The sequence below is a fragment of the Coregonus clupeaformis genome, chromosome 23, assembly GCF_020615455.1.
Source record: "Coregonus clupeaformis isolate EN_2021a chromosome 23, ASM2061545v1, whole genome shotgun sequence".
NCBI lineage: Eukaryota > Metazoa > Chordata > Actinopteri > Salmoniformes > Salmonidae > Coregonus > Coregonus clupeaformis.
The window spans coordinates 41,104,548-41,129,301 of NC_059214.1; the positions used below are offsets into that span (position 1 = coordinate 41,104,548).

At 44.5% G+C, this 24,754-nt stretch overlaps 2 protein-coding genes across 3 annotated transcripts in view; one reads left to right on the plus strand and one right to left on the minus strand.

Moving 5' to 3' along the window:
* LOC121536938 (E3 ubiquitin-protein ligase SH3RF3) overlaps nucleotides 1–16,843 on the minus strand; it is a 52,493-nt gene extending 35,650 nt beyond the window's left edge. The window contains exon 1 of the mRNA XM_041844603.2: nucleotides 16,249–16,843. Within this exon, the coding sequence (XP_041700537.1) occupies nucleotides 16,249–16,623 (375 nt within the window). The 5' untranslated portion in view covers nucleotides 16,624–16,843. The remainder of the gene's footprint in view (nucleotides 1–16,248) is intronic.
* Nucleotides 16,844–21,449: 4,606 nt separating this feature from the next.
* LOC121536937 (tumor necrosis factor receptor superfamily member EDAR-like) overlaps nucleotides 21,450–24,754 on the plus strand; it is a 43,878-nt gene continuing 40,573 nt past the window's right edge. For both annotated transcript variants that reach the window (XM_041844601.1, XM_041844602.1), the window contains exon 1: nucleotides 21,450–21,655. The gene's annotated coding sequence lies outside the window, so the exon portion shown is untranslated. The remainder of the gene's footprint in view (nucleotides 21,656–24,754) is intronic.

Consider the following 24,754-nt stretch of genomic DNA (forward strand, 5'->3'; position numbering starts at 1 on the left):
CACATCCACACACACACACACAGATACCCGCACACACACAAACTTACACACCCGAATGCACGCACACTGCCAAATTTTACATGGACACACACAAAGCCAAAGATATCATGTGGCCAAAAAGAGGAAATCTGTCATTCTAGTCATGCGATATTACAACAACAAAGAAGTTACTGCAAACAACAAACACTGTTCCTTCTCTCGGACATCAATGTACCTGCAACAGAACAGCAGAAAATATACAGCAATTTTTTTTACCATGTTGCGCGATGCTCCTTACCTCCACTTTGTCAACAAAACAAAAACAATAACAACGCCGGTGGGGGGACAGTGGCGCTGTTTCCCCTACTGCGGATTCCATCTTTATATGAGACTGGAGCAACTCGCCCATAAAAAGAAGACTAGGATTTATGAATGACTGTCTGATAGAAAGAAGGATGAGAGAGAAGGAGTGAATGAACATATCTGTCTTTCTCCAGCCCCCCCCACCCGCCCACCACACACACACACACAGCTGAAACAGAGAGACTGACCACACAGACATAAGTCCCTATCTTTAGCCAAGCTAGATTGACCTGAGCAACTAGCTCTCACAGTCTCACGTCAGAATTAAACATTCATCAATGTTTCTCAAACTTCAAATTTCCAAGTTGTTCCAAACGTCAAATTTCGAAATGTTTAAGGTTAAGTTTAGGCATTAACTCCGAAATCATAAGGTTAGGCATTAACGCCGAATGGTTAAGCTAAGGGTTAAGGTTTGGGATAGGCTTAAAACAAAAATCTCAAAAACAACTTTATTTTTCTGGATTTGAACATGCAACCTTTCGCACCAGAGGTAGATGCTTATGCCCATCCGCCGTCAACAACGCCCTATCGAAACCGAAACCTTGAAAGTAACAGCGCTCATCGTTGCCCCTAGAGGCCGTTTTCCCTGTCATCTCCCGACGTCCTCAGTCATGGATGGATGTCGAATACTGACTTGTATCACGGGTGACCTGGCTGGACCTGAGAGTGACTAGAGACTTCCTTAAGTCCTCTTCACAAACACCACGCATACACACACACACACACACACACTGATCTAGCTCTGGTACTAAATATAATATTTTCAGTGGTAGAATAAAGCAGACAGTGGTCCTGTGTGTGTGTGTGTGTGTGTGTCTGCGCCCATATCCAGTCTGGGCAGGAGTCCATACCACTGTGTAGTCTGGGGAAACCACACTGACATCTGAAACACAGCCACAACTCAGACATACAGATACCCTCCCTCCCTCCTTCTCTCTGTCTGTCCTGTGGGTTAACCCTAACCTGCCCATGGGAGAGAAAAAGAGAGAGAGAAAGTGTGCGAATGAGGGAGAAAGAGAGAGAGACATGTCTTAAAATGTGGTCCAGTTCTATACCCTTCTTGTTCATTTGTTCACTACTAGTCCACATCATTGATTTAAAACAAATAGAGAATTAGACAATGTAACAGTGCCAGCTGACACACTCATGCATGCACCCAGACACACCTGTCCATAGACCACCAGTAGACACCAGTCTGTCCAACCTGTCTGTCCGTAGACCACCAGTGGCTACTGCGTCTGTGTGTGTGCATCCCAAATCAACCCGTACATCTTCTAGGTGATTCTGTAGATCTGATAGATTTAATGTATCTAGGTATAGCCTGTGATGATCATAGTTCACACACCTTTATGCCCTCTGGCTGTGAGGATCAGGTCTTCAGTTCCACTGAATCTTTCTCTCTAACCTGGCTCTCAGAATAGACTAGACAGAACAGTAGATTGAGCTACAGTTGAGAATGAGAGCGTGATGTTTAAAAACACTCTGCTTTATAATGGTAATGAGATACAGAAAACAAAAGAGGACATCAAAGACAGTGTGTGACAAGATAGAGATCAGCAGAGAGAGAGAGAGAGAGAGAGAGGGAAAAGTAGTACAATCCCTGAAGCTGTAGTTGCGCACACACACACACACACGCACACAGTGTGGGTGACTGTACTTCTGTCTCAGTGAATATGGGTGACTTATTTGGAACAAAACATCACATGAACAATTCCATTTCACTATTTTCCTAGAAGACAGGTACAGTACTATTATAACTCTGTGACTGACTAGGAGTGAAGAGGTGGGATCTAATGATTTCCTTTAACCAAGGCGTGAACTGAAAGGAGAGAACCCTTTCCTGCTGATGCTTTGTTTTATTTTTAGAGAGAGAGAGAGAGAGAGAGAGAGAGAGAGAGAGAGAGAGAGAGAGAGAGAGAGAGAGAGAGAGAGAGAGAGAGAGAGAGAGAGAGAGAGAGAGAGAGAGAGAGAGAGAGAGAGAGAGAGAGAGAGAGAGAGAGAGAGAGAGAGAGAGAGAGCGAGAGCGCTGGCAGCTGTATTCAGCAGATAGGCATTATAATGCCACTCATACCAGCATGAGGCTGAGAAAGAGACAAGAGAAGCAGAGAGAGATAGAGAAAGAGGACGAGTGGGAGAAAGAGAGAGTGGGAGAGGGGAGAGAGGTTGAGAGAGGTTGAGAGAGAAACGGCGGAGAGTGGTGAATTAGAGAATTGGTGTAAATGAGGTAGAAGAGAAAAGTGTATTTTGGAGACAAGTGTCGCTGCGGGGGTTCGCTTGTCCCAGTTTCCCTCTGCCTTCTACAGTAGCTCTCTATTCTAGCAGCTCTGAGTCTGTGTAGTAGAGGTGGTTCAGTAAACCACGCTCATGTAATGGTAACCTTTTCTAAGACCTGAAGACTTGTGTAAGCTCCCTGATTAAATAAATGCCAAGGCTTTAGCTCAGTGGGCTAACATAGTATTGTGCACGTAAATCGTTGTTTTCCTCAAGCATCTCCCTATTTGATATATCAAATCAAATCAAATTTTATTTGCCACATGCGCCGAATACAACAGTGAAATGCTTACTTACAAGCCCTTAACCAACAGTGCAGTTTTAAGAAAAATAAGTGTTAAGTAAAAAATAGATCCTCTTAAGTGCCTTGCGGTCGGAGGCCGAGCAGTTGCCATACCAGGCAGTGATGCAACCAGTCAGGATGCTCTCGATGGTGCAGCTGTAGAACCTTTTGAGGATCTGAGGACCCATGCCAAATCTTTTCAGTCTTCTGAGGGGGAATAGGCTTTGTCATGCCATCTTCACAACTGTCTTGGTGTGTTTGGACCATGATAGTTTGTTGGTGATGTGGACACCAAGGAACTTGAAGCTCTCAACCTGTTCCACTACAGCCCCGTCGATGAGAATGGGGGCGTGCTCAGTCCTCTTTTTTTCCTGTAGTCCACAATCATCTCCTTTGTCTTGATCACGTTGAGGGAGAGGTTGTTATTCTGGCACCACATGGCCAGGTCTCTGACCTCCTCCCGATAGGCTGTCTCATCGTTGTCGGTGATCAGGCCTACCACTGTTGTGTCGTCGGCAAACTTAATGATGATGTTGGAGTCGTGCCTGGCCATGCAGTCATGGGTGAACAGGGAGTACAGGAGGGGGACTGAGCATGCACCCCTGAGGGGACCCCGTGTTGAGGATCAGCGTGGCAGATGTGTTGTTACCTAACCTTTCACATCCAAACAATGTGAACTTGAGGATAGGGTAGGAGAGGCTGGTTTGGTATGTGACCAGTCAGTAAGGGGGTGAGGATAGGGTGGAGAGGCTGGTTTGGTATGTGACCAGTCAGTAAGGGGGTGAGGATAGGGTAGGAGAGGCTAGTTTGGTATGTGGCCAGTCAGTAAGGATGTGAGGATAGGGTAGGAGAGGCTGGTTTGGGATGTGACCAGTCAGTAAGATGTGAGGATAGGGTAGGAGAGATGGGTTTGGTATATGGTCACTATTCTCTCTGTCAAGCTGATCAGAATGAATGAACCTCAGAATGAAGAGTGTTAACGCATCTGTCGTGAGGACAAACATCACTTCACCCCACAATGAGAGGGAGAGAGATGGAGAGAGAGAGATCACCAGGCCTCCTGATGAAACAGAGGTTTAATTTGCAGCAGAATAATCATCAGCATCACTCAGCCAGGCAGAGAGAGGATGGAGGGAAAGAGAGAGAGGGATGAGGGAGAGAGAGGCTCTAAAGATGATGGACTCTCCATTTCCCTTTACACCCACAGAGATATAGCCAATTACACACACACTGTATCATAGAGGACTGGCAGACAGCATACAGAGAATGGGTTTTAAATTATCTGTCAGGACTGTGGAACTGCTCTGCTGCAAGCTGGTCAATACAGAGATCGGAGCTGAGGTGTGTGTCTGTGTGTCTGTGTGTGTGTGTGTGTGTGTGTGTGTGTGTGTGTGTGTGTGTGTGTGTGTGTGTAGCAGCTAAATTGAGCTAATTAGACTGATCAACTACATCAAGTCCACATTTCCTCCGGCAATGTCTCTTTGTTTGACAAGACCTACAGCTCACACCTCTCTCTCTCTTCCTCTCTCTCCATCCCGCTATCTCCTGTTGTCTATGTCTCTCTGTCTCTTTCACTCTCCTCCTGTAGACTAAACAAAGAGAAAGCAGACCCTGGTCGCAACAGGATGTGACACACTGCTATCACACATGCGAACACACAGAGAGAGAGAGAGAGGCAGCGCATTTCCATGATATAATTCTTCAGAGAAGTGTTCCACAGGAAAACATTAATACCTGATGTTTCTAATAGTTTAGACCTGGAGGATGAGTAACCATGTTTGGGGTTTGAAGTTAGATCCTGTGATAATACATCAGGCTTTGGCTCAGTGGGCTGATACATTCTTGAGTTGCACAGCGAGATGATCTGGTCAGTCACATTGGTAACTGCTCATTTCTTATTATCATCTCCTCCATGTATGAATTAAATTGCCAGCACTAGGCCAGCCGCCAGACCTGACTGACTTCTCACCCTCATCTCCATACTAACAATGGCGGGGGGTTAACCTTCTAACCTTGTGTATGTGTATGTGTGTGTCATGGGGGGATAGGAGTTAACCCTTAACCCCACGGGAATAACAGCCAAGCTCAAAACTTGTTTAGCCCACAACACCCCCATCTAGGCCTATACACCCCTCTGCATCTCCACCCCCAGCTACACACAACTTCTCACTTTCTATCTCCCTCTTTTCATCACTCTCCCATTTCTCTCTCTTTTATCTGCATCTCCTTCTCCCTCCTTCTCTCTACATCTCTCTACCACTACAACATACTCTTTCTTCATGCAACTACAACAATCCCATATTGATCAGCTCACTGTGCTGTCAGTGTGTATTATATCAGACCAGGCAGCAATAACATTGGGAACAGCGTGTATACTATTACCTAATTACCTAACTATTACCTAAAATGTGTTGTTTTGAAAGCTTTGAAAGTCTATGAAAAAGTGTTGTATTGAAAAAGTTTGGTTACCTTTTGAATTTGGATCCTGCGACACGGTTAGCATCAGTTGCTGGGACTGCTATATCTGTCTAAGGATCCTGACAACCAAAAGTTTGAAGAGCTGCTTGGCGTAACAGCTAGCCTAGCTGCTAACTAGCTAGCAAGCTAGCAAGATTTCCTTGACAGCTTGAATACAGCCCGCACCGCGGTTAGCCCTTTTGGCTGGTACCGCGGATTGTCCTGGGCTTGTGCCTGTCTAAATCCCTGCTGTTTGTTGCTGTTTAAATCTGCCCTGCGACCTCCCCTGTCTGGAACTGCGTGGGACTACCAGCATTAGCCTACGTTGCTACCATGGCATCCAAAGCCAAATGTGGGAGTCATGGAGAGGACAGTGCTTCTCTATCACAGGTGAAAGAGTGAGATAGCCTAGCTTCCGGGTCAGTAGCTTCAGCCCCACATCACACACACATACACCAACTGACACTCACAAGTGCCTGATTGACTGACTCTATTAGCCAAACAATGTTATTTTCATGCTTTGTGTATTTTTTTCCTTCATATTATGTCTATCTCTGATAAGCTACCCAGGAAAGGGCTTAAAAAAGGCCATCTCTGAGACTCACTTAGATAATTCCTTTGACGATACAGCAGTAGCAATACATGGATATAACAGAAGAGACAGCAATGCCTATGGAGGAGGTGTTGCTGTATATGTTCAGAGCCATATTCCTGTAAAGAGAGGATCACAATGCTGTTGAAGTGTTGTGGTTGCACGTTCACCTGCCTCATCTAAAGCCTCTTCTTTTGAGGTGCTGCTATAGGCCACCAAGTGCTAACATTCATTATCTGGATAATATATATATATTTGCAATTATTGATAATGTGTGTGATGTTAACAGAGAGGTCTATTTTCTGGGTGACCTGAATACAGACTGGTTTTCATCAAGCTGTCCGCTCAAGAGGAAGCTACTCACTGTAACCAGTGCCTGTAATCTGGTTCAGGTTATTAATCAACCTACCAGGGTGTTTACAAACAGTACAGGAACTATATCATCCACGTGTATTGATCACATTTTTACCAATGCTGCAGAACGTTGCTATGAAGCTGTATCCATACCCATTGGATGTAGTGACCATAATATAGTGGCCATATCTAGAAAAGCCAAAGTTCCAACGGCTGGGTCTAAAATAGTGTAAAAGAGATCATACAACATTTTTGTACTGATTCCTATGTTGAAGATACACAAAATATTTGTTGGTCTGATGTGTGTAATGAGGAGCATCCTGACACTGCACTTGAACCATTTATGAAATTGTTTCTTCCAGTTATAGATAAGCATGGACCTATTAAGAAACTGACTGTTAGAACTGTTAAAGCCCTGTGGATTGATGAGGAATTGAAAAGCTGTATGGCTGAGAGGGACGAGGCAAAAGTAGTGGTGAATATGTCTGGCTGCACATCTGATTAGCAATCTTACTGTAAATTGAGAAATTATGTTACTTAACTGAACAAAAATAAGAATAAATTGTATTCTGAAACCAAGATAAATGACAAAGTATGATGGAAAAGCTTCGGAATACTTTAAATGGAATTATTAGCAGAAAGACTAATTCAACTCCATCTTTCATTGAATCAGATGGCTCATTTATCACAAAACCGCCTGAGTGGCGCAGTGGTCTAAGGCACTGCATCGCAGTGCTAACTGTGCCACTAGAGATCCTGGTTCGAATCCAGGCTCTGTCGCAGCCGGCCGCGACCGGGAGACTCATGGGCGGCACACAATTGGCCCAGCGTCGTCCAGGGTAGGGGAGGGAATGGCCGGCAGGGATGTAGCTCAGTTGATAGAGCATGGCGTTTGCAACGCCAGGGTTGTGGGTTCGTTTCCCACGGGGGGCCAGTATAAAAAAAGGATTCACTAACTGTAAGTCGCTCTGGATAAGAGCGTCTGCTAAATGACTAAAATGTAAAATGTAAATGTAAAATGATGTTGCCAATTACTTTAATGACTATTTAATTGGCAAAGTAGGCAAACTTAGGCATGAAATGCCAACAACTGTGAGCCATCATTTTCATGCATAAAATACCTAATAATGAAAGAAAAGCATTGTAATTTTGAATTCTGTAAAGTTAGTGTGGTTGAGGTAGGAAAATTGTTGTTGTCAATCAATAATGAAAAACCACCTGGTATTGACAACTTAGATGGAAAGCTACTGAGGATGGTAGTGGACTATTTTGCCACACTTTTATCTAAGTCTGGAAAATAATGTTTGTCCTCAGACCTATAGGGAAGCCAAAGTCATTCCGCTACCCAAGAATGGTAAAGCATCCTTTACTGGTTCTAACAGCCGGCCAATCAACTTGCTGCCGACTCTTAGCAACATTTTGGAAAGAATTGTGTTTGACCAGATACAGTGCTATTTCTCTGTAAACAAATTAACAACAGACTTTCAGCATGCTTACAGAGAAGAGCACTCAACATGTACTGCACTGACACAAATGAATGATGATTGGTTGAAATAAATTGATAATAAGAAGATTGTAGGAGCTGTACTGTTAGATTTCAATGCAGCCTTTGATGTTATTAACCATAATCTGTTGTTGAAAAAACTAATGTATTATGGCTTTTCAACCTTGTGGATTTGGAGCTATCTAATAGAACACAGAGGGTTTTCTTTGACGGAAGCTTCTCTATATGAAACATGTAAAGTGTGGTGTACCGCAGGGCAGCTCTCTTGGCCCTCTATTTTTACTAATTTTTACTATGTATGCTGATAGTAAGCTTAGCTTACTATGCACTAAGCTAAGGATCCTGGGACTAAACACCTCCCTCTGCAACTGGATCCTGGACTTCCTGACGGGCCGCCCCCAGGTGGTAAGGGTAGGTAACAACACATCTGCCACACTGATCCTCAACACGGGGGCCCCTCAGGGGTGCGTGCTCAGTCCCCTCCTGTACTCTCTGTTCACCCATGACTGCATGGCCAGGCACGACTCAACACCATCATTAAGTTTGCCGACGACACAACAGTGGTAGGCCTGATCACCGACAACGATGAGACAGCCTATAGGGGAGGAGGTCAGAGATCTGGCCGTGTGGTGCCAGGACAACAACCTCTCCCTCAACGTGACCAAGACAAAGGAGATGATTGTGGACTACAGGAAAAAAAAGAGGACTGAGCACGCCCCCATTCTCATCGACGGGGCTGTAGTGGAACAGGTTGAGAGCTTCAAGTTCCTTGGTGTCCACATCACCAACGAACTATCATGGTCCAAACACACCAAGACAGTCGTGAAGAGGGCATGACAAAGCCTATTCTCCCTCAGGAGACTGAAAAGATTTGGCATGGGTCCTCAGATCCTCAACAAATTATACAGCTGCACCATCGAGAGCATCCTGACTGGTTGCATCACCGCATGGTATGGCAACTGCTCAGCCTCCGACCGCAAGGCACTACAGAGGGTAGTGCGTACGGCCCAGTACATCACTGGGGCAAAGCTCCCTGCCATCCAGGACCTCTATACCAGGCGGTGTCAGAGGAAGGCCCTCAAAATTGTCAAAGACTCCAGCCACCCTAGTCATAGACTGTTCTCTCTGCTACCGCACGGCAAGCGGTACCGGAGTGCCAAGTCTAGGTCCAAAAGACTTCTCAACAGCTTCTACCCCCAAGCCATAAGACTCCTGAACAGCTAATCATGGCTACCCGGACTATTTGCACTGCCCCCCCACCCCATCCTTTTTACGCTGCTGCTACTCTGTTAAGTATTTATGCATAGTCACTTTAACTCTACCCACATGTACATATTACCTCAACTAGCCGGTGCCCCCGCACATTGACTCTGCAACGGTACCCCCCTGTATATATAGCCTCCCTACTGTCACTTTATTTTACTGTATATATAGCCTCCCTACTGTCACTTTATTTTACTTCTGCTCTTTTTTTCTCAACACTTTTTTTGTTGTTGTTTTTATTCTTACTTTTTTTGTTTAAAATAAATGCACTGTTGGTTAAGGGCTGTAAGTAAGCATTTCACTGTAATGTCTGCACCTGTTGTATTCGGCGCATGTGACCAATAAAATTTGATTTGATTTGATTTGATTTGATGATTCAACCCTATAACAGTCAGAAACCACAGCTAGTGAAATATCTGCAACCCTAAACAAAGAGTTGCAGTCAGTTTTAGAATGGGTGGCCAGAAATAAACTAGTCCTAAACATCTCTAAAACTAAGAGCATTGTATTTGGTACAAATCACTCCCTAAGTTCTAGACCTCAGCTGAATCTGATAATGAATAATGTGGCTCTTGAGCAAGTTGAGGAGACTAAATTACTTGGTGTGACCTTGGATTGTAAACGGTCATGATCAAAACATATTGATTCAATGGTTGTAAAGATGGGGAGAGGTCTGTCCATGATAAAGAGATGCTCTGCTTTTTTGACACCACACTCTACAAAGCAAGTCCTGCAGGCTATAGTTTTATCTTATCTTGATTATTGCCCTGTCATACGGTCAGGTACTGCAAAGAAGGACCTGGAAAAACTGCAGCTGGCCCAGAACAGAGCGGCACATCTTGCTCTTCACTGTAATCAGAAGGCTAATATCAATACTATGCATGCTAGTCTTTCTTGGTTAAGTAGAGGAGAGACAGACTGCATCACTTTTTATAAGAAACATGAATGTGTTAAAAATTCCAAATAGCTTGCATTGTCAATTTACACACAGCTCTGACACACACACACACACACTTACCCAACCAGACATGCCACCAGGGGTCTTTTCACAGTCCCCAAATTCAGAACAAATTCAAGAAAACGTACAGTATTAACACCATAGTGCCCTCAAATCTCATTACTAAGCTAAAGACCCTGGGACTAAACACCTCCCTCTGCAACTGGATCCTGGACTTCCTGACGGGCCACCCCCAGGTGGTAAGAGTAGGCAACAACACATCTGCCACGCTGATCCTCAACACGGGGGCCCCTCAGGGGTGCATGGTTAGTCCCCTCCTGTACTCCCTTTTCACCCATGACTGCGTGGCCAAGCACGACTCCAACACCATCATTAAGTTTGCCGACGACACAACAGTTGTAGGCCTGATCACCGACAACGATGAGACAGCCTATAGGGAGGAGGTCAGAGACCTGGAAGTGTGGTGCCAGGACAACAACCTCTCCCTCAATGTGATCAAGACAAAGGAGATGATCGTGGACTACAGGAGAAGGAGAGCCAAGTACGACCCCATTCTCATCGACGGGGCTGTAGTGGAGCAGGTTGAGAGCTTCAAGTTTCTTGGTGTCCACATCACCAACAAACTATAATTGTCCAAATACACCAAGACAGTCGTGAAGAGAGCATGACAACGCCTATTCCCCCTCAGGAGACTGAAAAATGTGGCATGTGTCCTCAGATCCTCAAAAGGTTCTCACCATCGAGAGCATCCTGACTGGTTGCATCACCGCCTGGTATGGCAACTGCTCGGCCTCCGACCGCAAGGCCCTACAGAGGGTAGTGCGTACGGCCCAGTACATCACTGGGGCCAAGCTTCCTGCCATCCAGGGGCTCTATACCAGGCGGTGTCAGAGGAAGGCCCTAAAAATTGCCAAAGACTCCAGCCACCCTAGTCATACTGTACTCTCTGACACCGCACGGCAAGCGGTACCGGTGCGCCAAGTCTAGGTCCAAAAGGCTTCTTAACAACTTCTACCCCCTGAAAAAATAATTGTTTACCACATTCTTGTCGGCGTTCACCTTTTATATTGCCATTGCTTTTGCCGGGAAGGCGCAAGAGACATTCAACTTTGTCATCGTAACCTGAGTGACAGCAACCTCGTAACAGCACTGCTTTAATTTTTTCACATTCACAACAGTAAGTCAGCAGCTCGCCATACTTGTAAATCATTTGTAAATAATTACCTTGTAATGTGTTAATTTTCCTGTTATGGTGAATAAAATAACGTCTGAGAGGCAGTAACAGTCTAGTAAGTCAGTTCATTACCATGCAGATCAGTCATCACCAAAATCAACAACCTGACACTCATTACACGTGACCTTTACTAATACTTCATTAATACCACATCAACACTGCATGTCTGGCTGCCCTCAATGGGCTCTCCATATCAGAGGCTCTCCCCGTGCGCTGGGCTGTGTGTGTACTGTATATGTGTGTGTGTGTTTGTGTGTGTCAGCAAAGAGAAAAGGTCCCCTCTGAATCCTCTCTGCCCTTTATCCACTGCTTCAAACTGGAGCAGCAGCAGCCACACACACACACACACACACACACACACACACACACATACACACATTAAATGAGATTCTTTCTCCTTAATTAATAAATGATGAGGGTGTAAGTGTTCAGAGGAATAAAGCATAGCTTAGGCTGGCTGTCTAGTCTGTAGGGGACATCTTAAACTAACACATCTCTCTTCCTCCCTCTCTCTCTCTCTGTCACACACACACACAATCATGAAAATGACTCTCGAAAGCATTCCTCACAAAGCGAAAGGATTGCAGCACATTACCTACACATGGGGCTATCTGAAAGAAAGAAAGAAAGACAAAGAGAGAGAGAGAGAGAGAGAGAGAGAGAGAGAGAGAGAGAGAGAGAGAGAGAGAGAGAGTGTGTGGGGACATGTTTTACTATACTTGTATACTATGCATTTTGCCAGTCCTCACTTGTAAAAAGGCTATTTTAGGTTTAGGGATTAGGTTTAGAGTTAGAATTAGGGTTAGGGGTTAAGGTTAGGTTTAGGGGTTAAGGAAAATAGGATGTTGAATGGGAATCAATTGTTGGTCCCCACAAAACTCCTCACAAGTATCGTAAGACATAGCTGTGTGTGTGTGATGGTGTCAGTAGTGGCAGTTGTGTCCTCTCTTCTCTCTTGTCAGAAGTAAAAGCTTCTATGAAACTTTAATGTCAGTCTGTCTGCCTGAACTCAGATACAAAACACACAAGCACACCAAACACACACACACACACACACTCCAACCCCCTCTGCTGCAATTAGTGTAGTAGTAATGTAAGGTGGTGGTCTGCGCTGCCCTGTCATCACCAGGGTGTGTTACTAATGGCAGCAGAGATCAAGGCTCAGGACTACCTGTAAATACAGGTGAACACACTTCAAAGCCTTGGTCTGTGGGGGTTGATGTCACCTCCTATTTGATGTCACCATTAAGCACCTCTGAAACTCAGCGGGGGAAAAGGCTGAGCTCAAAAACATATGTACACACATACAATGAGTATACCAAACCTTAGGAACACCTTCCTCAGAACAGCATCAATTAATCAGGGCATGGACTATACAAGGTGTCAAAAGCGTTCCACAGGGATGCTGGCCCATGTTGACTCCAATGCTTCCCACAGGTGTGTCAAGTTGGCTGGATGTCCTTTGGGTGGTGGACCATTCTTGATACACATGGGAAACTGTTGAGCGTGAAAAACCCAGCAGCGTTGCAGTTCTTGATACAAACCGGTGCACCTGGCACCTACTACCATACCCTGTTCAAGGCACTTACATATTTTGTCTTGCCCATTCACCTTCTGAATGGCACACATACACAATCCATGTCTCCATTGTCTCAAGGCTTAAAAATCCTTCTTTAACCTGTCTCCTCCCCTTCATCTACACTGATTGAAGTGGATTTAAAAAGTGACATCAATAAGGGATCATAGCTTTCACCTGGATTCACCTGGTCAGTCTATAGCTCTATTTGCACTGGACTAGTATTAATATAGAATGTCCATTATGTAATTATTACCACAGCATGTCCGTTTTTCCAGACCATTTGGAATGGATTAGTTTTACCAAACTGCCCCTGTAATTATTTGTTTTCCTCATTCAAAATGTACCGTTATGACGGCAGCCTGGAAGCTCCTCTAGGCGTGAAGATATTTAACATGCATAGGGATAGCCTAATATTGGCCTAATTGCCTTAAATTCAGAGAAAGTCCAAATAATAGTCAATATGAACCATGAACTGTAACCTATGCAGACATTTAATTAACTGACGTATTTGGCAATTTTTCAATTCATTGGCACAATATCGTCCACTTCATATTTTAAAAGCCAAATATGGTTCTAGGAAAGTTAATATGTGACAAAACAGATTAATCTGTAGGCTACGTGCAGCACTTTGTTTTAACTGTCAATTTGTTCCCATGTTCTTACCCAAACTGGGTGCAGCACCTGTTAAACTCTGTAATATCCCTTAAAACACTGGGATTACAACTCGCACGGGATAAGTATTATCAGAGGATTTGGGAGTTTGCCGAAAAACAGGTTTTCAGGGCTGGGATAAAACCTTCCTCCCAAGTAAAAATTACTGACATGGCAGATTCGGACGGGACACAGATTATGGATGTGGTGATTTGTGCTTCTGCACATAATTACATTACCTGAGCTCCCCCACTAAATTGTATCCCGTCCGAATATAGTTTATGTCATGGAAGAAGCAGGTGTCCTTAATGTTTTGTATACTCAGTGTACATACGCACGTACATACACACACATTGCACACCATATCTAGGTCCTGGGGAGGTTGGGTAGTGAATTGATGTGCAGTTCGCAAACAATTCGTCCTTTTTAAAAGACTCGTTTTACTGACTTGAGAGTCATGACTCGTTTTTCTGAGTGACTCGTTCATTTTAGTCGTTCGTTTGACATGCTGGCCGCAATTAATTCTACAGCAGGATTAATACGCGCTCCTCCGGTGACTCCGGAAACGTGCTCCGGTCAACAACTGTCTGTCATACATGCGCACAGGCAAAGTAGATCATGCTGCAGGCAGCATATAGAATAAAAATATATGTGTAGAACTGATAATTGATCGCACGGTGCAAGAATGAATGCAATTAATTCACTATTGAATGTTTGTTGAACCAAAACATACACAGCCTCTTCTCAACACTCTCGAACTCGAGAGCGAATCCTTTGGGGTGCAGCAGTTCGCGAAAGATATTGTTCTGTTCACCCTCACGGCAGTCAAGCAATGCATTCCTCCAAGAGTCGTTCACAATCTAGTCCGGTTGCGGCCACAACTAGACCTCGTTTCAAATGTTCCAATAAATAATCTTATTTGTAAGCAATAAACAAATTCACATCGTTTAAAGCACGCTTTTACAAGTCTCAGTCAAAAATGACAGCTACAATAAGCCCTTTATGGTGAACGACACGTGAACGAGAGGCTGGTAGAATTATGACTATTTCGAGTTTTCAGTTCATCGTTCGCTGACAGGAGGTCCCGCGTGCTCTTTGCATTACTGAATGAAATTAGTTGAAAGATCCGAGTCTCATCAATAAGGTGGGGGAGAGAGGGGGAGGTTGTGAGTGTTTTCTACCCCGAGTCTCCAGAGTGTCCTGCTCTCACAAAGGAGCTAAAACAAACAGTGACTGGCCAGAGAGAGAGAGAAAGAGAACGAAATAGAGAGACAAAGAGAGAAGGAGAGTGAGAGCATTCCATTAATCCATTCATGATGAGTGTTTAGATTCTACTGCTTCTGCTAGTGGTTCTATCTGGCAGGCCTGCTGGCTGCACCCCACCACACACTCTCTCTCAGTCCTGGACTGTCCTTATGTTCAATAGTCATCCTGCTCCCCTTCAGAGGATTGAGAAGTGTTTGAATAAAAACCACTGGTCTTGACATGCTATGACATGGAGCTGAAAGCATTAACAAGCATATGTCAACTGCCTATAGAACATCCATACAGTATAGGCCCTAACATCCAAAAACCTAGAGTAGCCTATATGTAACAGATTGTGGACTACCGGAAAAGGAGGACCGAGCACGCCCCATTCTCATCCACGGGGCTATACTGGAGCAGGTTGAGAGATTCAAGTTTCTTGGTGTCCACATCACCAACAAACTAACATGGTCCAAGCACACCAAGACAGTTGTGAGGAGACTGAAAATATTTGGCATGGGTCCTCAGATCCTCAAAAAGTTATATAGCTACACCATCGAGAGCATCCTGACTGGTTGCATCACTGCCTGGTACGACCGCAAGGCACTACAGAGGGTAGTGCGTACGGCCCAGTACATCACTGGGGCCAAGCTTCCTGCCATCCAGGACCTCTATACCAGGCGGTGTCAGAGGAAGGCCCTAAAAATGGTCAAAGACTCCAGCCACCCTAGTCATAGACTGTTCTCTCTGCTACCGCATGGCAAGCGGTACCGGAGCTCCAAGTCTAGGTCCAAAAGGCTCCTTAACAACTTCTACCCCCAAGCCATAAGACTCCTGAACAGCTAATCAAATGGCTTCTTATTTTTTTACTTATCTATTTGTTACTTAACACTTATTTTTCTTAAAACTGCATTGTCGGTTAAGGGGCTTGTAAGTAAGCATTACACTCTGAGGTCTACACCTGTTGTATTCAGCGCATGTGACAAATAACATTTGATTTGATTTGATTTTGTGTTATTGTTCAGCCTCTATGTTATGAAACCTATGCAGCCTTCTGCAGCTCTAGACTACCTGGACACAGCACAGGTAACTAAAGCACTGAGGTAACTAAACCATCTCTTGGAGCTATACCTCGCTTGTCTGTCTAGTAATAACATGAATAGCACAGGTGACTATATCTCTTGCTTTCTCTCTCTCTCTACACACCCCTCCCCCCTCTCTCTCTAGCCCTAGCTCAATTTTGTCTAATTGTGTCTTTAGCTGCAGGAGCTGGGGGTAGAGAACACATAGGATGTCTTTCAACACATTCGTTTATCTACACATTGCGGTGCTTGCTTTTCTTTCTGGTGTCAAATTAGATTTCCCAAACAGATTCTCAGCTGCCCAGCTATGCAACACCACCACCCCCCACACATGTTTACAGCAACTCGGTTCTGGATAATTCCAGCCAAGGAACATTCTGTACAGCAAGTTGGCAGCCAACCAGCCCAAATACCACGTAGCAGAGCCAAGTACCTTGACGGGGGAGCTCCTTGTGGCCACCGGCAGGTCCCTGATCCCACTGCCCGGGGGAGAAGCGCTGATCCCGGTTGCACAACCCAATGTCTCTCCGCCCCCCACCTGGGACTGCCTGGTACTGCCTCCATTCCTTGGCCGCTGTTTGATCCCGTCCAGCAGGCGGACCAGCAAGATATTCGCGGGGAGGTCGTCCACCTCACAGCCGACTAGGATGCGACATTCGGGACATCTCAGTTCGTTTCTGGAACTGACTATGTTCTCCAAGCAGCGGCGACAGAAGGTGTGTTGGCAAGGCAGGACTTTAGCTGTAGTGTCCAGCCGTTCCAAACACACTGAACACTCCAGCAAATCCAACAGAGACGACTCGTCCATCTCACACTACGAATATTCCTTACCGATTATTATTGACGTTAACCGAGTGGGTGTTGGTTTCTGATTGCGCGTTTAATGCACCAGAAACTGAAGAATACATATCGGCGTAGGCTGTTTAAAAGCGCAATCTGCTGTGCTATTTCCCCGAACTGAGCCCGTGCAGGCAACCAGGCAACCCCTCTCTCTCTTCTCGCTCTCTCTCCTTGCTCTCTCTCGCGCAGCTGTGCAGATTGCAGTGAGGTCACGCTCTCATCTCTCTCTCTCTCTCTCACACACACACACACAAACACACACACAGAGACACACACACAGAGACACACACACACAAGGAGAGGAGAGAATTGTGAATCAAACTGACCGGTTAATTCGTTACAATTAGGCCCCTACCAGTTATTCATTCATACAGCTAGGCTACCTATATGTGTCAGATGGGTATAGGCTATAGGTGCTTCAGTGAGGCCAACCAGAGAGAGGTGATAACTATTGATTATAAGGCTGTGTGGGAGAGCAGAGCTCTATGTGTGTGAGAGTGTGTGAGTGTGTGTGTGTGTGTGTGTGTGTGTGTGTCTGTGTGTGTGTTTGTGTGTGTGATAATGTAACAGTTGTGGGGGTAAACAGAGTGGAGAATGCATTCAACCGGCATAATGCAACACAGATTATCCCCAAAACCTGTCACCATCTTCTGGGATGCGCTCCAGAAATAGTAGTGTTGGACCACAGGTTTATCTTTAGGTGTTATAAATATTGTGCAAAGTCAATAACCAAAATGAATCAGATATTTGGTGGACTCCGTTAGGAGAGTAGGTTACTCTACCACAGAATAACCAATACCGGCTCCTTTACCCTTTGTTGCCCCCTTGGCTGGACGATGACAGATGCTCAATAAAAAAGACATCAATCAGATCAGAGCAGACAGATGTGTGAAGACACTGCCACCCCGCGGACAACTAGAGAAATTATAGTTTGTCTGTCTTGTCTTGTGGACGGTAGGTAGGTAGCCTAGTATTGTTGGTAACAGAGGGGTTCTACCGCTGCCTGCTGGTGAAGTGTTGAACTAATCCATAACCCAGATGTTTGGATGAAGCTACAATAGAATCTCATTTTATCTGTGAGGTTTCAGGTCATTTTGACCTCAATACATATTTTAATTGCTTGAGCACAGGTCCTAATCCAGGCACTTGTCATCTCCCGTCTGGATTACTGCAACTCGCTGTTGGCTGGGCTCCCTGCCTGTGCCATTAAACCCCTACAACTCATCCAGAATGCCGCAGCCCGTCTGGTGTTCAACCTTCCCAAGTTCTCTCACGTCACCCCGCTCCTCCGCACACTCCACTGGCTTCCAGTTGAAGCTCGCATCTGTTACAAGACCATGGTGCTTGCCTATGGAGCTGTGAGGGGATCGGCACCTCTGTACCTTCAGGCTCTGATCAGTCCCTACACCCAAACGAGGGCATTGCGTTCATCCACCTCTGGCCTGCTGGCTCCCCTTCCTCTGCGGAAGCATAGTTCCCGCTCAGCCCAGTCAAAACTGTTCGCTGCTCTGGCACCCCAATGGTGGAACAAGCTCCCTCACGACGCCAGAACAGCGGAGTCACTCACCACCTTCCGGAGACATTTGAAACCCCACCTCTTTAAGGAATACCTGGGATAGGATAAAGTAATCCTTCTACCCCCCCCTAAAAATAAAAAAAGATATTGTAAAGTGGTTATCCCACTGGCTATAGGGTGAATGCACCTATTTGTAAGTCGCTCTGGATAAGAGCATCTGCTAAATGACGTAAATGTAAATGTAAATGAGCCTATCTTGTAAGATCCAAGAGGTTGCTCTTGGACTGAACACACACACACATTCCTAGTTGCCATCTAAACCATGTTTCTGACTATCAGAAAATCTGATCTGAAACGACACCATGGTGCACTCCTATTACCCAGAGCCTTATACGGAATAGAGTGCGATTTCAGATGCAGCCTTAGTTTCTGTTGCTGTTAGAGCCTCATGGCTGAGGGAGCAGAAGGTCTGTCAGCTGCACAGTACTGTCTCTCTCTACCTGTCTCTGCCTGTCTCTACCTGCCCTTTTCTAACGTTTAACTCCTGCCCAGGGGAAGGCTGTGTTCCCCAGATCTGACTACCTGACTGGCTGAGAGGCGGCACTGTTCTCTACCACACACAGAGACGAGCACGGGGCCTAAACCTCCTGATGCACACGTAGTGTGTGTGTGTGTGTGTGTGTGTGTGTATGTGTGTGTGTGTGTGTGGAACCAGCCCCCCCTCCCTCTCTTTCCCACAACGCAATTCTCCACTGCAAATCTGGGTCTGAATCATGTAAAGAAAACAGTTACATTTTTTCACGTTGACAATTCACGTTGACAAAGTATACATTTATCCTATTCAAATGCTAGATTTAAAGCTTACTGTACATCAATAATGTTACATTATCATTGTATCTTGATGTATAGTTTAATTGTATGTTACCTATAGGTATAGGCTAGCCTCCTCTCCTCACCCAATGTCCTTTCACAGTGGAAACTAGGTTAGCTGACGATGCAGTCAACATGGTAATGGAATCTGCTCTCCTGTTGAGGGGTACAGTGATTAGAGGACAGCATTCACGTGTGTGTGTGTGTGTGTGTGTGTGTGTGTGTGTGTGTGTGTGTGTGTGTGTGTGTGTGTGTGTGTGTGTGTGTGTGTGGACGAGTAGTTAGAGGAGAAGATAAAATATGTCCACCTTTACAGAGTACCCATCATAAACAGCGTCAGGAGCCTGAAACCCATGTGACTTACATGGCTTAATACACAGTTTAAAAGAGAGAAGTCTGTGATATTTGTTTTGGCTTCAGTAGCTAGATAACCTTTTCCTATTTCTGCTGCCTTTATTAAAGAGCTGATATTGGCCTTATCGCTGTTGGCTTTAGAAGACAGCTGACTGGGTTTCTGTTTACTCTGGCTATGGTCCTGTGGTAATAGTGATCTGGAGTAAAGTAATATGATAGGTGTTTTCATCCCAGTGGTGCTCTGTTGCGCTCCACTGGTCTCCCTGTCTGTCTGTCGGTTAGGAAGGAAGGAAGGAAGCAGCTCCTGTAAGGATCAGAGATTAGAGGATGAGAGGGCCACCGGGCTCAAGGCTGCCAGAGAGCAAGAGAGAGATAGAGAGAGAGAGTAGGGGGGGAGAAAGGTATAATTATAGGACTTACAGGAGTTAGCTCTTCAAACACACCTCTCTCTCCTCAGAAGCGCTAAGCACCTCTTTTATCTGCTCTTTCCTGCAGAGGAGCAGAGAGGAAGGGGCAGAGAGAGACCGGACAAAGAGTTGATAGGAGAGAAAACAGACAGATGGACAGTGGTGGAGTCTCTTTGGTCAGTTCTCGTGCCTCAGGGAAAGTTCAAGGTTTGGTCCGTCCCAAACTGGTGCTGACTGGTAAACAAACAAAAAAGTAAACATTACATTAAGGAACATTTGAAATCTGATTCTTAGATATATGAACCACAATCTGAATCCTACATCTTCTTTAAAAGCATTAAGTATGAAATGCAATGCTTCCCTTTTATTCATGGACCTACAACACTGATACCGGATACAAACACAACCTTCTCTCTCTCTCTCTCTCTCTCTCGCCAAAGCAAGTGAAGTAGATAGTAAACAAAAGTGAATTAAACAATAAATATTAACAGTAAACATTACACTCAGAAGTTTCAAAAGAATAAAGACATTTCAAATGTCATATTATGTATATATACAGTGTTGTAACAATGTGCAAATAGGAAACAAGTACAAATGGGAAAATAAATAAACATAAATATGGGTTGTATTTACAATGGTGTTTGTTATTCCCTGATTGCCCTTTTCTTGTGGCAACAGGTCACAAATCTTGCTGCTGTGATTGCACACTGTGGTTTTTCACCCAGTAGATAAGGGAGTTTATCAAAATTGGGTTTGTTTTCGAATTCTTTGTGGATCGCTGTAATCTGAGGGAAATATGTGTCTCTAATATGGTCATACATTTGGCAGGAGGTTAGGAAGTGCAGCTCAGTTTCCACCTCATTTTGTGGGCAGTGTGCACATAGCCTGTCTTCTCTTGAGAGCCAGGTCTGCCTACGGCGGCCTTTCTCAATAGCAAGGCTATGCTCACTGAGTCTGTACATAGTCAAAGCTTTCCTTAAGTTTGGGTCAGTCACTGTGGTCAGGTATTCTGCCACTGTGTACTCTCTGTTTAGGGCCAAATAGCATTCTAGTTTGCGCTGTTTTTTTGTTTGTTCTTTCCAATGTGTCAAGTAATTCTCTTTTTGTTTTCTCATGATTTGGTTGGGTCTAATTGTGTTGTTGTTGTTGTTGTCCTGGGGCTCTGTGGGGTCTGTTTGTGTTTGTGAACAGAGCCCCAGGACCAGCTTACTTAGGGGACTATTCACCAAGTTCATCTCTCTGTATGTATGGAACGTTTGGGAATCGCTTCATTTTAAGTGGTTATAGAATTTAACGACTCTTTTCTGGATTTTGATCTCTCTCTCTCTCTCTCTCTCTCTCTCTCTGTGTCTCTCTCTCTCAGTTGGATTACTGGCACACTGATGAAAGGATAGATTCAGATAAATGTGATTAGATTAATTGAATGGTTCTGTCTCACCACATCAGTTGCTGCTGCTAGCCTACATGAATTAAATAGGCTACCCTAAGAGGAGCTTTATTGTTTGGGGTTCACCTCTAGATGTCGTAGTGGAGCCACATAGGCTACCGTTCGTTTACCTGCATCAGGTTTATCATCATCATTTTCTTGGGCGGGGAAAACGTATATTTTTCTCTGTGAGGAGGAGCTACTCTGGATCATACGGCAGACTGAAGACAGAGAGATTAACGGAGGATTTGTTACCGTGGTTTAGATATCGGTGATGCCTGTCAGACTCCTCAATACAGTCTGATCATTAGGCTACAGCAGTCAGTGCAGAGAGACCACAGCAATCACTGCTCCAACCATCACTCTATCGTGGAGATAGGCTACACTCCGCAAGACCTGTCCCGTCTCAACCCAGCTCTACACGCAGGTAAAGCGCTCTGGAATGTAAAGCGGGATTGCTGCAAGAGTTGGGGAAATTCCTAGAGCATTTATGCTACAGACACATGTAGCCTACTTAACAGTAATTTTATTTTATGAAAATAACTGCATGCATTACATTGTTTGTCAAAAATGTAGCAAAAAAATGTCAGATAAGTTTGGCACTGTGTGAGAGACAAATGGACAATATCGAAATGTTCTCCAGCTTGAAATAGACCTGTTTCTCTGCTTTAAAGAGTTGATAATCTAGTAATTGCTCTAAACCGGAGGTTGGTTGTTTTTTCATATGACAGTTTATAGCAGCCTAGGCTAAACCATGTAGTAATAGAGCGCAGTGTGTGAGTGTGTGTGTGTGGTCGTTAAGTGGTGGGTTATAAAGTAATAACGTTTAGGACATCAGATCTATTACTGAGTCCATTAGACCTGTAGCCTACCATCTTCGAGGTAATTGTTACATGAAGGGAGCATGGGATCATAGTTCACCTCTCATCTTCCCGAGAGAGACAGCGGGTTCTGAGACAGCGGCGGGTCCTGGTCCGGGTGTGTAGTTTGCTCTCCTCTCAATCCCTTTCCTCATAATTGTTTTGACGGTGCCGCCTGTCTGTCGCCCTCCCCGGGCCCTGGGGGAAGTCCAGGGCGCAGACAGGCAGCCTGGAACCGGCCTCGACATGCTAAATCCTGCCGCTTTCTGACGTCTGGAGCTTTGAACTACTGCTGCAGCGCTCACGGTGGAAATCAATCCCCTTTTCTCTCTGTGTCTCTGCTCCTCCGTCCCTCTCTCCCCCCAGCACACCGCTGCAGTCTTTCATGTTTGAGTTAGAAAGGATAAAGAGAGAAGAAGAAACGGGAGAAAGAAAAATGGTAAATTATCTTCAAAAGCGAGTGTGGCGCCGCGGGATTAAATGGATGAAAGGATATAGCCTACTGATACAGTAGCCTAATAACGATAAAACACAACATTGGTCATATTAAAAGTATAGGCCTATGATTTTTTGTAAAAATATATTAAAATCATGCTTAATAAACTTTTTTTTGTGCAGAATGTCAGTGATACAGCTAAATCCCTTACTAGGCTACTAAACAAATCAGAATGATCAGATGTATTAGGCTAACAGTTTGTTTAGTAGCCTAGTAAGGGAGCTGTATCATTGACATTCAGCTAGTAGGTCCTATGTTTTTTTTATTAAGCATGATTTTTTAAAATAGATCATATGCTCTTTTGAAGGTCTAGCATAATGGTGAAGTGTGCCTGGCAACCTTGGACTATATAAAATAGGCCTAATATATTACGTTTACAAATGAATGCAGATTTCTGTAGCTGATGTGAATATCTCTTCTCCAGATACATGGCAGAATTGTATAATATTATGTCAGATAATATTTAAACAATATGTAGCCTAATATACAGTATATCCAAATGTAACAAGCATTTATGCAGTTTCTGTGACTGCGCTAATCTCAGTTCCTACTGTAGACTATCATCACAGGAGCAGAGAGTTCCTGAATATATTGACCTCAGATCATACAGGATTTTGAACTCCTTATCAGTAGATGTGTAGATAGATAAAAATATGAGCTGACCTGTAACAGATTGTTCTAACAACACTGTAATCCGAGCAGCTCTAACGACCATATATTAACATGGTGTGTAAATGAAGGAGTGTATGCTCTATGCATCAATTAACTTACAGTAGTAATTGTGTTATTTTACATTTTACATTTTAACATTTAGCAGACGCTCTTATCCAGAGCGACTTACAGTTAGTGAATACATATATACATATATATATATTTTTTATACTGGCCCCCCGTGGGAATTGGACATGATTTGATTTGGAAAGGCTCTCTCTCTCTCTCTCTCTCTCTCTCTCTCTCTCTCTCTCTCTCTCTCTCTCTCTCTCTCTCTCTCTCTCTCTCTCTCTCTCTCTCTCTCTCTCTCTCTCTCTCTCTCTCTCTCTCTCTCTCCTCCTCTCTCTTCTCTCTCTCTCTCTCTCTCTCTCTCTCTCTCTCTCTCTCTCTCTCTCTCTCTCTCTCTCTCTCTCTCTCTCTCTCTCTCTCTCTCTCTCTCTCTCTCTCTCTCTCTCTCTCTCTCTCTCTCTCTCTCTCTAAGGCTACAGAGACATTGTCAGTTCATCAGACCAAATCCCAAGGTCCCATAGCCCACTGCTCTGAGTCCTCTTACACCTGTACTAGGGACGCCTGGTTCTTAACGAGGCTACAGATGGTGTAATCATTCTACATTAAACACAAATAGACTGACAGGCAGAGAGTCAGTCGTTCTGCTGTCATGCTAGATAATAAGGAATAGAGAGAAGCAGACAAAAACCGTTTTGCCCACCTACTAATGTGTTAGAGAGACAAAGAGACACAGTAAATTACCCTGCCCAGCTACAGTATTAACACTCAATAGACAAAGAGAGAGACGAAGGAGATATGGAGGGAGACGTTCTGCCCCAGTGGATGTAAAGAAGGAGAGAGGGATCAGGGAGAGGAGACGATGAAAGACAGATCACCGTCAGACAGAAATCAAAGGGACTACTGTGTGTGTGTGTGTGTGTGTGTGTATGTGTGTGTATGTGCATGTGTGGTGTCTCCTTTTCATGTGTGTTAAGAATGTGTTTTTCTTGCTCTCTGAGAGGGGAGCTGACAATCAGTCTGTAATTAAAGCAATCAAAAGATGAAGAGAGAGGAAGAGACTACATTTACGTTTACATTTTAGACATTTAGCAGACGCTCTTATGCAGAGTGACTTAGTTAGTGCATACATTTTTCATACTGCCCCCCCGTGGGAATCGAACCCACAACCCTGGCATTGCAAGCGCCTTGCTCTACCAACTGAGCTACACGGGAGCTACACACACACACGCACACGCACACGCACACATGCATGCACACAGTTGTATCAGTACAGTCTTGTGATAATATGAACCTGTTTAAGAAGTCTGGGAGTCTAGTTTTCGGAAAACTTGGAAACAATCTGATTTGAGCTTTATCTCCATGAATCATCTGAAGCTAAAGATGATAGATTTATATAGTGAAAGACTATCTCTCTCCCAACTGCTGGTGAGTGTGTGAGTGCATTTCAATG